This window comes from Somniosus microcephalus, chromosome 11 (assembly GCF_052327205.1).
Source record: "Somniosus microcephalus isolate GS21.2 chromosome 11, FLI_Smic_1.0, whole genome shotgun sequence".
NCBI classification, from domain to species: Eukaryota; Metazoa; Chordata; class Chondrichthyes; order Squaliformes; family Somniosidae; genus Somniosus; species Somniosus microcephalus.
This window is the reverse complement of record NC_140997.1, coordinates 198,900,225-198,915,031: the sequence shown is the minus strand read 5'-3', so window position 1 is coordinate 198,915,031 and position 14,807 is coordinate 198,900,225. Positions and strand designations below refer to the sequence as shown.

The following is a 14,807-nucleotide window of genomic DNA, read 5'->3' as shown; positions in this document are numbered from 1 at the left end:
ATGAATATCAGACTGCAGCGGGTCAAAGGAGAAGGCCAACCACCACCTTCTCAGGGCAACTAGGGATGGACAATAAATGCCAGCCTTGAAAGTGATGCCCACATCCAGAGATTTTTTTTTAAACTTCCTGTGAAGAAATGTTTTAAATGTATTTTGTCTGGTATAAAAATGTTATCAAATTAATCAGGAAATTAAATCTCCAGTGAGCAAAGCAACTATTAGATCTCGGAACATAATAAATGGACAGGGGACTATTGACAATCCAAAACTTTTACTGTCTATTAGTAAATAATATCTTTCTAAAGGAAGTTCAAGATTTCTTAAAATGGAGGTACGTGGGCATGATGAAAGACAACATTGAAGTGAAATTTGTCTAAATTGCTGCTTTTGAGGAAAATAACCTTGAGACATTCCACCGTGAAAATTTTGCATTTGCCAAACTGGTTCAGCAATTTGAGATTGTTGTTCAACTAATATTTTATGATAATAAGGCTAGCACAGGAATATTTCATGAAAGTGGCCAGGTTAGTCTATGTTGCAAGCTTGCAGATATGTTATACAGTTACTTAGCAAGGTAGCTCCTGTTGTGGGTACTAAATCATTTCTACTGGTTTCTCTCTGCCTATTCAAGTTTAATAATGTCGGAATGATAAAAGGCCATTAAATTCACTATCATAGAGCTACACCATTCAGGATCCAATCTAACCATTTTTTTAGCCATGAATACAGAAGGCAACACCAACAGGTGAATGAGGAACTGTTTGAAGGTGGGGATTCCACTGTTGCCTCATAAGACAGATTTAAGAACATAAGAATTAGGAGCAGGAATAGGCCATACGGCCCCTCGAGCCTACCCCGCCATTCAATAAGATCATGGCTGATCTTCGACCTCAACTCCACTTTCCTGCCCAATCCCTCTATCCCTTGATAGAAACATAGACATAGAAACATAGAAGATAGGAGCAGGAGTAGGCCATTGGGCCCCTCGAGCCTGCTCCGCCATTCAATGCGATCATGGCTGATCATCCAAATTCAGTACCCTGTCCCTGCTTTCTCCCCATATCCCTTGATCCCTTTAGCCTTAAGAAATATATCTAACTCCTTCTTGAATATGTTTAATGAATTGGCCTCAACTGCCTTCTGTGGTAGAGAATTCCACAGGTTCACCACTCTCTGGGTGAAGAAATTAAGAACATAAGAAGTAGGAGCAGGAGTAGGCCATACAGCCCCTCGGGCCTGTTCCGCCATTCAATAGGATCATGGCTGATCCGAACCTAGACTCACGTCCACTTCCCTGCCCGCTCCCCGTAACCCCTAATTCCCTTATCAGCTAGGAAACTGTCTATCTCCGTTTTAAATTTATTTAATGTCGCAGCTTCCACAGCTCTCTGAGGTAGCAAATTCCATAGATTTGCTACCCTCTGAGTGAAGAAGTTTCTCCTCATCTCAGTTTTGAAAGGGCAGCCCCTTATTCTAAGATTATGCCCCCTAGTTCTAGTCTCACCCATCAGTGGAAACATCCTCACCGCATCCACCCGATCAAGCCCCCTCACAATCTTATATGTTTCAATAAGATCGCCTCTCATTCTTCTGAATTCCAATGAGTAGAGGCCCAACCTACTCAACCTTTCCTCATAAGTCAACCCCCTCATCTCCGGAATCAACCGAGTGAACCTTCTCTGAACTGCCTCGAGAGCAAGTATATCTTTTCTTAAATATGGAAACCAAAACTGTACGCAGTATTCCAGGTGTGGCCTCACCAGTACCCTGTATAACTGAAGCAAGACTTCCCTGCTTTTATACTCCATCCCCCTTGCAATAAAAGCCAAGATTCCATTGGCCTTCCTGATCACCTGCTGTACCTGCATACTAACCTTCTGTGTTTCATGCACCAGGACCCCCAGATCCCTTTGTACTGTAGCACTTTGCAGTTTCTCTCCATTTAGATAATAACTTGCTCTTTGATTTTTTCTGCCAAAGTGCATAACCTCACACTAGATTCCCCTAGAGTCCAAAAATCTATCTATGTCCCACCTTTTGGAGCTAATGTCTGGATACATGTGTCAAAACCAGTGAGTGGGCTGCATATGGTTACACAGTAATATAAGCTCCGATACATAAAAAAGTAGGACCCCCCCATAAGCAAAAAAATGCAACACCATCCCATGCACACAAAAATAAGTCCCCAAAATTTGAGACTTCCTTATCCAAGAAAAATGACCCCATACACAAAATTTGAGATACCCACACGAAAAATGACCCTATACACACAAAAGGCAAAACCCCCATACACACAAGTAGCAAGACATTTATACACAAAATGTGGGACCCCCTACATATAAAGTTATTTTTTTTGTCTACACAGTTTACATATATTAACACAGTTATGTAACTAGCAGTGCAAAGAACCAACATTTATTCGTATTCATAACTTCTATGCATATGTTACAGTAAGTATCAAGTAAAAGATAGCTTGATTTCTGTAGCCAGGGTTTTCACTAAGCAAAAGTTAGCTCCTGTAGTGGATTGCAGTTCTGCATTTTGTGTTTTTATTTTTGCAAAAATTTCTTGGGAATTTTAGTAGTTTATGAAAGTGAATAAGTAAGTTTGGCAGTACATCAAGTTACAAATGCCAGAAATGTAATTGGCGATGGCAGAATTGAAGGTTGGGATTCCCATGGAGGTAACAAATTCAACCTTGGTCTTTTTTGCTGGTATTGCTGATAATCGGCATTAAAGTTCTTGTAGGTGCGGTCAAATTAGTACAAACATTACAGGAATTAGCAGCATGAAAAAAAATCGAGGATTCAGGTGAAGATTAATTTCTATTTGTCATGTAAATGATTGTAGAAATCTCCAAGAAGCGCCTATAACCTTTTTTTGGGTTTCCTTCAGGCAAAATACCAATAAAAAAGTGGGTTTTGACACCAAATTTTTGATTCTTTGCTTTAGAAATCTGCTCAACAGAATGTCAGACGGTGTTGGAAAAATCTTTTTAGTGTTGGAGGGTGAGAATTCCAGTTTCTTCTGTGCAGTTGCCGGGGCTGCAAGATTTCAACCAGGAACTTTACTTTAATTCACTCTGAGTCAGAAGTTTGTGGGTTCAAGCCCCACTCGAGACTGGAACACAAAATCTACACTGACACTTCAGTACAATACTGAGGGAGTAAAGCACTTATGGAGGTGCTGTCTTTCGGATCAGATGTCTGCCCTCGTGGGTGGACGTAAAATTTCCAATGAAAGTATTAGAAGGGTTCTCCCATTGTCTTAGCTAATATTTATCCTTCAATCAACATCACTAAAACAGATGATCTTATAATTTATCTCATTGATGTTTGTGGGGCCTTGTTATGTACAAACTGGATACTGCATTTCCCTACTTTACAACAGCGAATACACTTCAAAAGTACTTAATTGGTTGTAAAGCACTTTGGGATAGCCTGAGGTCTTGAAAGGTGCTATATAAATGCAAGTTCTTCCTTTAATTCTGAGAATCTTCCCTCGCTTTCACATTACCTGACAGCTGTTTCAAAGCACCTGCTTTTCATCCTTTGAACTATGCTTATCCAAATGATGTACAAATACATTCTATGATTTGGCAAAATGTAGTGCAGCACTGAAGAATCTCATCCAACTATGTGAAACAACCGCTGGAGCCATTCTTCATTCAAGGTATACTTGGATCCTGAGATCATGTAAGACACCTGTGGGTTTACTAATAAACCAACCAGAAAATACTTAACATCTTTGAGCCATTCAGTGGAGGTTGCCACATTCGTAGCGACGTGCAGAGAGCGGGACATATACTCAGGGGAGATCTGGCTTGACATTGAGTTTTATTTCTTGCGCTTATTTTTCCATTTATGAAGCTACAGCGTAGCTGAACACTGCAATTTGTTCTCGTATCAGACCATATCATTGTTAATGCAACTTCTCATTCACTATTAACACGACAAGAATAAAGTATTTATACAAACAAGAGCTGAATTCTTCACCACAAAATATTAAAAGGAAAACAGAACAGAAAGAGCAGGACAATCAGAGCATCCTGCGCTTCACCAAACACAATGCTGACACCATGTTGTCTTTAGTGTGCTCTTTAATCTTTGCAAGTCAAATATTTATGCATTAGATTGTTTGCAATAGGAAATGTTTTCGTAGCAGGCTAATACTTGTGTGCAAAGTTTTCAGTGAGTCTTCGTATGTTACAAGGATTGCCCAGCAAAGCACAATACAGAAATAAACACATTCACAATATCCATGTTCAGCTATCTCTCTCTGTGGTCAAGATAAGGCACTTGCAATGCTCTGCTTGCTCCAGGTTTCAGCATTGATCTTCAATTTGGTCTGCTGCCAGCTTGCAAGAAGTTCTCTGATTCAATCTGCTCTGCAATTAATTTGAAGAAAACAAAGTTTCTAGGTAAGTACCCCATCCTTTCCTTCATTGAGTCTTTTAGCAATTGCAAAACCCTCTTACCTCTCAGTCAAATACTTCTCTGCATTCTTCATATGATGCTCTGAGGATAGTGGAAGAAATCAGAATGTAGGACTGGAGAAGTAACAGATTTTGGGAAACCAGAAGCAGCAACTGTGGTGCAATGCAAGGCAAAATCAGTAGAAAAAAACAGGTTTTTAATCGAAAAATCAAAACAAAAATGGGTGAAAATCAAAATTGAGGAAAAAATGATGACAAAAAGAAAATACAAGAAGCATTTTGTGGAAATCCTTAAAATCAATGTCACAGAGCTGTACAGATGGTGAACCAGTTCCACTGAGTCAAAACATAACAATATACATTTATATAGCCTCACGTAAAAGAACATCTCAGGGGACTTTACAGAAAAGGTAGGATTAAAAATGACCTCAAAACAACAAAATGGAACAGATGTGAAGTTACTTACATGAATTTATTATGGCTCTGCTATGAGGAACAAAACTAGCATATTGATAAAATAGTTATTCTGGCCTGTGTTTTGATTTTTTAAGGCTATATATCTTGTTAATGTGAATGCTAAGAACCAGGAATATAAAAAAAAATGCTGATCATCCCATCCTTTAAATATTAGAATCAGCTAATTTATTTCATCATAGTTTATATCAGATACAGTAACTTCCAGTGTCTATTAGTGACATTGCAGACTATGGATTCACAGCACCACCAACAGTCACTCAGTGTCACTGCTACACTGACTCAACTAGTGAACCAAGCCAGTACACAATTTATTCCAGTTTTATTTTCATGTTGAAAATATTCACAGTAGTTTTGAAAATACAAAAACAGCAGGCACTAAAATTTTAACTGCAAAGGCACCCTAGGGTGTTAGGGAACACAATTTTAAAAAGGAACAATTAGATGTATCTACATACATATATATTTCTCATCAGAGAAAAATGCACCAATTTAAGACCTCCGCCTGCCATGCACTATTCCTCAGTTGAGGGGGTGAGCGCAGGTGACTTGTTTAGATGCCCTGTCAAGGTTATGGTATTGCTGGCACGGGGAAGTACATCAGCATGTTCCTCATTAGACTTGACCTCGAGCTTTGATCTTCCCTGCCTGTCTAAGATCTGGAATTGCGGGAATGAACCCATATCACATAATTTCATGGCACATTTCATTGGAACACCAACATGGTATAGCGCCAGACTGCACTTTTCAAAGTTTTAGTGTGCTGAAAGAATCCAGAAATAAATGAGCTGCACACCCCCATTGGGAATTCCATGGGAGCAACCTACTCAACTGTTCTGTTGAGTTAAATAAATTCTCAAAATTGAGGTTTGTATTCTGTAAACTAACATATTGCAATGACCAGTGTCACAGACATCTTCTGCTATAAAAACAAGAGGAAAATAGACATATATTTGAATCTGACTCAAAATAAATTAGTGCTTTTTCAAATGTGTAGTTTGTGTTAACATTAAATAATTGGGTATTATTTACCTAGTTCCCCTCCCCCTCTCCTGAACGTATCAGCTTCTGTAATTCTGTAAGTGCCAATTCCTTTTTGGTACCATGCCCAAATAGTCAGGCTATTGAATCATGGGGGCATCACATCCAAGCGCATTGCTATCTTCACACATGCATGATCTAGCAGGGATCACTGGATAGCTATCATTAGTGAGAATCCAAGCCGATTTTCCTTCCCTAGCCCAGAGGAGCTGGGGACAATTGTAGTGTCTCTGCCAGCATTTCTAGCTGATATCAACCAACAGCAAAGGCCAGGAATCAAATCTGAAAGATTCTGGTATTTATAGGTTAGTTACATGCCGACTTTATCAACTGAACCACTGGAAGAGTTAAATTTAGGGAGTTTAAACACTACAAAATTCCCAAGTCATTTTTTTTCTCTCTTTCAAGCAAATCAAGTTTCTGATGAGAAACAATTAAATCTAATGAAGTCTTTAACTTACTGAGATGACATTCCAAGGTTTATGAGCTAGCAAATATATTATGATAGTCATCTAGTCAGATAACATTATAATAAACCAAGCACCCATTGAGAAAATACCCTGTACATATGTGAAAACCTAATTGGGCATCCATGAGGTGTCTAGGCCATCATCAGTAGCTGAAATGTATTCCATCACAACCTGTAACCTCCCTCAGTTGTTCATCTTCATCCAGCAGGAGACTAACCCTGGTTCAACGTAGAATGCAGAAGGGCATGCCAGGAGCAGCAACGAGGCACCAATACAGTGAAGCTATAACACTATAGCTATAGCTATCCTACATCCTAAACAACAGGCTACAGACCGAACTAAGCAACTTCATAACCAACATATCAGAGCAAAGTGACATTAAGAAGCAGCTAAGTAGCAAAAGCTATGGGTCCTGACAACATCCTGACTGTAGTGCTGAAGACCTGTGCACCATAGCTAGTTGCTCCACAAGTCAAGCTGTTTTAGTACAGCTATGGCACTGCCACCTACCAGACAATGTGGAAGATTTTGGGATGCATATAAATGCAAGTTCTTTCTTTCTATATTGAAAGTCTTGCATCTTGTATGTAATTGCTGTTTGCCACACCCATTTCCATTATGCTTGGGTGTCACATTTGGGTGTAATTATTACTTTAAATACAGGGTACAAGGCATATATGCTTACCACAATACTTACCTTTCAGTTCTCCAAACACGAGGTGGAACTGCTGCTCCTCCAGGCTCCATTTCCAGTTCAGTTTGTCCAGGTGGCATTGCAGGAAGTGTATGTTTATTTAAATTCATGTTTCTTAATATTTAAGTTTAATCTTATTCAAGGCCTTGGGCCACTCCTCTTCCCATCAACCTGGCCTGACCTCTTCGCAGGGGCTTAATTCACACACTACCGTTGGACTTCTGAATGACCTCACCCACCCATCAAATGTGCTTGTATGACTGTCTGGCCTACTTGATATGCTAGACCCCTGTCCCAGAATCATGGAATAGTACAGCACAGAAGGAGGCCATTCGGCCCAATTCCCCACTCTTTCCCCATATCCCTGCAATTTTTTTCTCCATCAAGTATTTATCCAATTCCCTTTTGAAGGTTACTATTGACTCTGTATCCACCACTCTATCAGGCAGTGCATTCCAAATCCTAACCACTTGTTGCGTAAAAATGTTCTTCCTCAAGTTGCCTCTGGTTCTTTTGCCAATCACCTTAAATCTGTGCCCTCCAGTCATCGACCCATCATCCATTGGAAACAGTTTCTCTATTTACTCTATATAAATTCTTCATGATTTTAAACACCTCTATCAAATCTCCTCTTAGCCTTCTCTGCTCCAAGGAGAACAACCCCAGCTTCTCTAGTCTATTCACATAACTGTAATCCCTCATCTCTGGAACCACTCTAGTAAATCTCTTCTGTACCCTTTCCAAAGCCTTCACATCCTTCTTAAAGTCATAGGGGGAGAAATTCAGTATCGCCACGTTTGGGGCGTTATACTCGAGTGAGCGCAAAATTTAGCGCCCAGCGCAAATTATCGCCACCTACTGCTAAATAGACCTGCTTCGCCCCAGGAGGTGCTTGGAGCGCTAAAACAGGCGCTGCACGACTGTCTTAAGGCGCTAAGCCGGAGAAGCGAGGCGCTACCACCGAGGGCGGGCGCAGCGCAGGTGCGGCCAGTTAGCGATTGCACGCAGGCACGCTGGCGCCGGTCAGCTCTTAAAGGGAAGGTTCGATCTTGGATTGCAGCCACATCCTGCGCATCGGAGCCCTGATTCTCAGCCTGGACAGACCTGCTGCCACATTCTAACGCCTAGGACCATGGAGAGGGCCAGGGAGCAAGCGCAGTGGTTCAGTGAGGGGACCCTGCAGGTTCTGGTTGGTGCGGTGGAGCGCAGGCGATCTATCCTGTTTCCGGACAGTGGCAGGAGGCCGCTGCCCAACGACTATCGCAAAGCTTGGAGGGAGGTGGCTCACAGAGTGACCTCCAGCAGCATGGTGCCTAGGACCCCTGTGCAATGCAGGAAGAAGTTCAACGACCTCACTCGGGTTGTCAGGGTGAGTACCCTTTTCAGTATCCTGTTCATCCCTGCATGTCCACCTCACTTTATGGCCAAAGGGTCCTGAAAGCCCCAATGCCCAGCCCTCATCCAACACCAATGGGCCTTTCATGAAACTCACACGCACATTCAGCACTTTACACACTGTAAGGGCTAATCGACGATGGGAGGCAGTGCGGCCAAGATCAGGGCTTCACACTGTAAAGGCTATTCGACCATGGGAGGCAGTGCAGCCAAGATCAGGGCTTCACACTGTAAGGGCTATTCGACCATGGGAGGCAGTGCAGCCAAGATCAGGGCTTCACACTGTAAGGGCTATTCGACCATGGGAGGCAGTGCAGCCAAGATCAGGGCTCCACACTGTAAGGGCTATTCGACCATGGGAGGCAGTGCAGCCAAGATCAGGGCTTTACACTGTAAGGGCTATTCGACCATGGGAGGCAGTGCAGCCAAGATCAGGGCTTCACACTGTACTCAGAGCCCGTCCTTTCTTTTGCAGGGCAAGCTGGCCCATAACAGGAGGCAGCAGCAACAGACCGAGGGAGGCCGGCCTCACCTTCAAGACCTCAGCGATCTGGAGCAGCGAGTCCAGCGGATTATGGCAGGCCGGATGATTAGCCCCGTTGCCACTGGCGATGCCAACCCTGTTCTGGACAGCAATGGTAAGGTCAAAACCTTTTTGACCTCTCTCCTTCCACTTGTGCCTCACACCAGCATCCTTTGCCACTATCGAACCAATACAGTGCAGTGCAGCACTCATGCCTCCCTCGCTGCCGCCCTGTCATCACGCTAAAGCAACTCTCGTACCTCCCTGCTTTCAGATGCTGATTCGCCAGGTGAGGAGGCGGGCCCTCAAGCTGCCACTGTGAGTGATTCTGAAGGCGAGGAGGAAGAGGAAGCAGGACCATCAGTGCCACCCTCAGCCGAGGCAGCCCATGGCCATAATGGGGACACGTCTTCCCTGGAGGGGAGCAGGGGGGAAGGGTCCGAGGAGGGTGAAGCTCCGGGGCCCAGCGGGCTGCTGCAACGCAGGTGGGGGGGGGGGGGGGTGGTAAGGAAGCTCGGCGGCCTTCTCCCCAGAGGGAGAGTCTGGCCTCGAGTCCTGCTACAGTGAGCGTAGAAGAGGTGCGGCTCCTCGCGGAAATGGGCGCCCAGGCGGAGCACAGGCACACTAAGCTCATGGCTGCAGTGGCAAGGATGCCCGAATCCACTGAGTCACTGGCAAGGAGTGTCCAGGACTTCGGTGCAGCACAGGTGGCTTCCACGCAAGTGCTTAGTGGTGCAATGCAGTCAGTGGCTGGTCTGATGCAGACGCAGATTGAGGCCACACGAGCACTGACTGCTGCCACCCTCGCTGCATTGGGCACGAATCGCCGGGGCCCTCGGCGCGCCGCAGTAGGCCAGCAGTCTGTGCTTCAGCAGATTGCTCCACATGCTGCAGTGCTGCCCCGTGGGAGTGCCAGTGTGTCGTCCGACCAGGGAGTGGCTGTCCTCTGTCAGGATGGCAGCATTCCTGCTGCCAACACTGTCACTTCTCCACTGCAGCTGCCACCACCTGTAGGATAGGCTGCTGCCGCCCATGCAGAGTTGGAGCAGTTAGCAGCCAGGCCCTCCAGGCCCAGAGCTGGTCCAGGCCGTACCTCAAGGGCATCTGCCGACTCAGTTTCTGACACTCAGCAGCCTTCCCCAGCCTTGCTGCAGCCACTGGGGTCCCATTGCGGAGGAGCTGCAGGGTGGGAAGGGGCCAATCTCGCAAGCGAAGCAGATCACCCTCGAAGGGCAAAAAGTAGGAGGTGTGGCAAAATGCTGTTAATTTTTTTAGTGAAGGCCAAGGATCGTGGTCATTTTTTGGTTACTCTTTTGTTCATTGTCTCCAGGTTGTGAGAGCCAGTTATGTGTCAGACTGCTTTTTTTGGGGTTTCTCTCTATTACTTTGTCATGCGGGAAGGGCACACAGTTTGTTAAATAAAGAAGTGTCTTTATTCAGATTGTGCATGTTTGCTCTTTGAACTATTTGTTGCCTTGACCGGCTCAGGGGTTGCGGAACAGTTCCATTCATGTTCTTTCAATGGCACAAGCCATTCCCTCAGAGGGGGCCTAGAACCAACTTGCAATAAGCTGCTGACAGACGGCCCTTGTACTTTGTGCCTCCCTCCTGTCCTGGTGCTCCTCCTCCTCCTCCTCCTCTGCTGGTGCTCCAATGTCTGGTGGCAGTGGCTGAGTCCCGAGGATTGCCAGGTTATGCAGCATGCAGCACACAACAAAATGGGAGACTCGCTCAGGCGAGTACTGAAGGGCTCCCCCGGAATGGTCCAGACAGCTGAACCGTTGCTTTAGCACGCCGATTGTGTGCTCAATGATGTTCCTGGTCGCTTGATGGCTCTCATTGTATCGTTCTTCAGCAGGGGTGCTGGGCACATGGAGCGGGGTCATCAGCCAGGTGCACAGAGGATAGCCCTTGTCCCCGAGAAGCCAGCCTCCTGGGTGAGCCGGGGCTTCAAAAAGGTCTGCCACAGAAGTCTGGCGCAGGATGAAGGCGTCGTGGCTGCTGCCTGGAAAGCGGGCATTGACAGCGAGTATCAGCTGTCTGTGGTCACACACCAACTGAACGTTCAACGAATGGAACCCCTTCCGGTTGCGGTAATCCTCGGCATTCTCTTGCGGCGCCAGCAAAGCCACATGCGTGCAGTCAATGGCGCCCTGCACCATGGGGAAGCCCGCTATTCTTGCAAATCCCATTGCGCGCTCTTGCTGCTTGTCCAGGGTCATGGGGAAAGAAATGTACTGACGTCTCCTTTTAAAGAGGGCATTTGTGACTTGACAGATGCAGCAATGCACCGCGAACTGGGAGATATTGGCAATGTCCCCAGTAGCGGATTGGAAGGAGCCAGTGGCATAAAAGTTGAGAGCCACTGTCACCTTCACTGCCACCGACAGAGACGTCCTGCTCCTCAGTTGAGGCTGCAGATCTGGCTGAAGCAGGTGGCAGAGCTCAGTGACCACCTCCCTGCTGAATCGAAGCCTCCAAAAACACTGCTCCTCAGACATGTTGAGGTATGAGAACTGTTGGCGGAATAGCCTGGGAGGGTAAGGTCTCCTGTGCCGACGCCTGTTGGCCCATCTCCGTCTGGCCATGATTGGCACTCTCTCTCTGCGTCTCTGAGTCCTCTCAATGCAATAGAGAAACCCAACGTTTCCACCCATTGCAGCCCCCATAGTATGTGGCCACTCAAGGTTATGCCAGTGAAAAAGCAAACCAACTACAAAGTTCTGGGCCGAAGCCAGAAGTGCCTCTGCGAGCGCTGACTCAATGCAGAAAGCTCTCTCCCTTTGTCTCACTGCAAATCTCTCTCTCTCTCTCACAGAAGGAGTGGTCCAAAAATGGCTACCACAATGAAGCCAGGAAGAGCCCCCTTTAAATAGTGCCCCCCCAGCCCCACAGTGACTGGGAACCATTCAGGTCAACCAGTCGCAGGGAGCGCCAGGCGGAAAGGAGGGGGGCGCCACTGAAGTTCCGGTTCGGGGCGCCCCAAGGGCGTTGCACCATGAAATAACGTCAGGATCTGCGCGCGCAGCTGAGCGGGCGTTGCGGTTTTGCGCCGCCGCTAAATGTCTGCTCAATTTCGCGAGAGGCGCAGGTCTCGCCGTGCCCGGGCGCTAGCCGCATCGCGCCCCACTTATCGCCCTCTTAAGGCGCTAACGGGTGGCGCTAACAACTGAATTTCTCCCCCATAGTGTGGTGCCCAGAACTGCACACAATACTCCAGCGGTGGCCGAACTACTGTTTTATATAGAATCATAGAGTTATACAGCACAGAAAGAGGCCCTTCGGCCCATCGTGTCCGCGCCGGCCATCAAGCCCTGTCTATTCTAATCCCATTTTCCAGCACTTGGTCCGTAGCCTTGTAAGCTATGGCATTTCAAGTGCTCATTTAAATGCTTCTTGAATAATGTGAGGGTTCCTGCCTCTACCACCCTTTCAGGCAGTGAGTTCCAGATTCCAACCACCCTCTGGGAGAAAAAGTTTTTCCTCAAATCCCCTCTAAACTTCCTGCCCCTTATCTTGAAACTATGCCCCCTGGTCATTGACCCCTCTACTAAGGAGAAAAGTTCCTTTCTATCTACCCTATCTATGCCCCTCATAATTTTGTACACCTCAATCAGGTCCCCCCTCAGCCTTCTCTGCTCTAAGGAAAACAACCCCAGCCTGTCCAGTCTCTCTTCATAGCTGAAGCACTCCAGCCCAGGTAACATACTGTTGAATCTCCTCTGCACCCTCTCCAATACATCCTTCCTATATTGTGGTGACCAGAACTACACACAGTCTTCCAGCTGTGGCCTAACTAGCATTTTGTACAGCTCCATCATAACCTCCCTGCTCTTATATTCTATGCCTCGGCTAATGAAGGCAGTATCCCATATGCCTTTTTAACCACCTTATCTACCTGTCCTGCTGCCTTCAGGGATCGATGTACATGCACACCAAGGTCCCTCTGATCCTCTGTCCTTCCTAGGGTCCTACCATTCAATGGCCCAGAAATTAGGTTCGGGGGCTTGCCGCGCGTGCAAGCCCCCGATGTGCACTTACCTGGTGCGCCTGCCGTTCTGCTCCCGGGACGCTTGCAATTCCTGTTTTCAATTGATTACTCCCGGGCAGCGTCTGACGTCACGCCGCCCAGGAGTGCAGCCAGCACGAAGCCTCGAGCGCGGAGTCTAAGTTAGACACGCCCCTTGAGGTCTCCTTAACATAGGCCATGCCCTCAATTTTTAACACAAGCTGCAAAGCAATTTTACATGCAGAGCAGCATTTTAAATAAATTATTTGTATTTTTATTAATCTTTAGGTAACTTTTATAAAATTTTAAATACTTTTACATTATTTTGAAGAATGTAAAGTAGTTTTAAACAGAATTAAAGCGTAGTTATTTTGATGAGCCGGCTGGGATCATGTGGGCACTGGGCAACCAATGGGAGGTTGCAAAAGTTCATTCATGAGTTTGATAGTAAGAACTGTCAAACTCATGAAAACTCAGGCGCCCAAAACAGCACTTAAACTACAAATAAAAGTTTTTAAAAATCCCACTAAATAAATGAACTATGAATAACTGTAAAAAAAACTATTTTAAACAATTAATCAAATTAAAATTTTTTTTTTTTTTTAACAAATAGGGTCTAAAAATACACTTACCTTACTGTAAATTCTTTAAAAATAATAAAGCTGTGGAAAAAGTGTTATAATTTTAAGTAATAGACCACTTACCTTAAAGAATGAAGTCCTTACGTCTCCTTTTTACATTCGTAAAAAGGAGGCCCTTAACACACGCGCAAACCTGTGGAAAAAAGGAATTTCAGCGCGCACGCATTCGTCCTCTGAACCCCTTGGTTCAGAGGAGAGGAAATGCCGGTTTTCCGTGCATGCGCTGTGCATGCTGAAATCCGGCACTTCCAACGGGCCCACACGTGAGTACCCCGTCCGTACTCACGCGTTGAGACCGGAATTACTGGGCCATTGTGTATTCCCTTGCCTTGTTAGTCCTCCCAAAATGCATCACCTCACACGTTTCAGGGTTAAATTCCATTTGCCACTGTTCTGCCCATCTAACCAACCCATCCATATCGTCCTGTAGCCTGAGGCTTCCCTCCTCGCTATTTACCACTCCACCAATTTTCGTGTCATCTGCAAACTTACTGATCATACCTCCTACATTCATATCTAAATCATTAATGTACACTACAAACAGCAAAGGACCCAGCACCGATCCCTGCGGTACACCACTGGACACAGGCTTCCAGTCACAAAAACATCCTTCGACCATCACCCTCTGCCTCCTGCCACTAAGCCAATTTTGGATCCAATGTGCCAAATTGCCCTGGATCCCATGGGCTCTTACCTTCTTGACCAGTCTCCCATGTGGGACTTGGTCAAAAGCCTTACTGAAGTCCATGTAGACTACATCAACTGCACTACCCTCATCCACACACCTAGTCACCCCCTCTCAAAATTCAATCAAATTGGTTAGACATGATCTCTCCCTGACAAAGCCGTGCTGACTATCCTTGATTAATCCTTGCCTTTCCAAGTGGAGACCAATTCTGTCCCTCAGAATTTTTTCCAATAATTTTCCTACCACTGATGTTAGGCTCACTGGCCTGTAATTCCCTGGTTTATCCCTATTACCCTTCTGGAATAATGGTACTACATTAGCTGTCCTCCAGTCCTCTGGCACCTCCCCTGTGGCCAGAGGTTCTGAAAATTTGTGTCAGAGCCCCTCAATCTCCTCCCTTGCCTCACACAGCAGCCTGGGATACGTCTGGGCCTGGG

The 14,807-nt window shown here is 45.7% G+C and overlaps 1 protein-coding gene across 1 annotated transcript in view; it reads right to left on the bottom strand.

Annotated features, from left to right (window-relative positions):
- Nucleotides 1-1,732: 1,732 nt before the first annotated feature.
- The window catches only part of dcp1a (decapping mRNA 1A), an 87,866-nt gene continuing 74,791 nt past the window's right edge, over nucleotides 1,733-14,807 (bottom strand). The window contains exon 9 of the mRNA XM_086001663.1: nucleotides 1,733-4,387. Coding sequence (XP_085857789.1) covers nucleotides 4,325-4,387 — 63 coding nt within the window. The 3' untranslated portion in view covers nucleotides 1,733-4,324. The remainder of the gene's footprint in view (nucleotides 4,388-14,807) is intronic.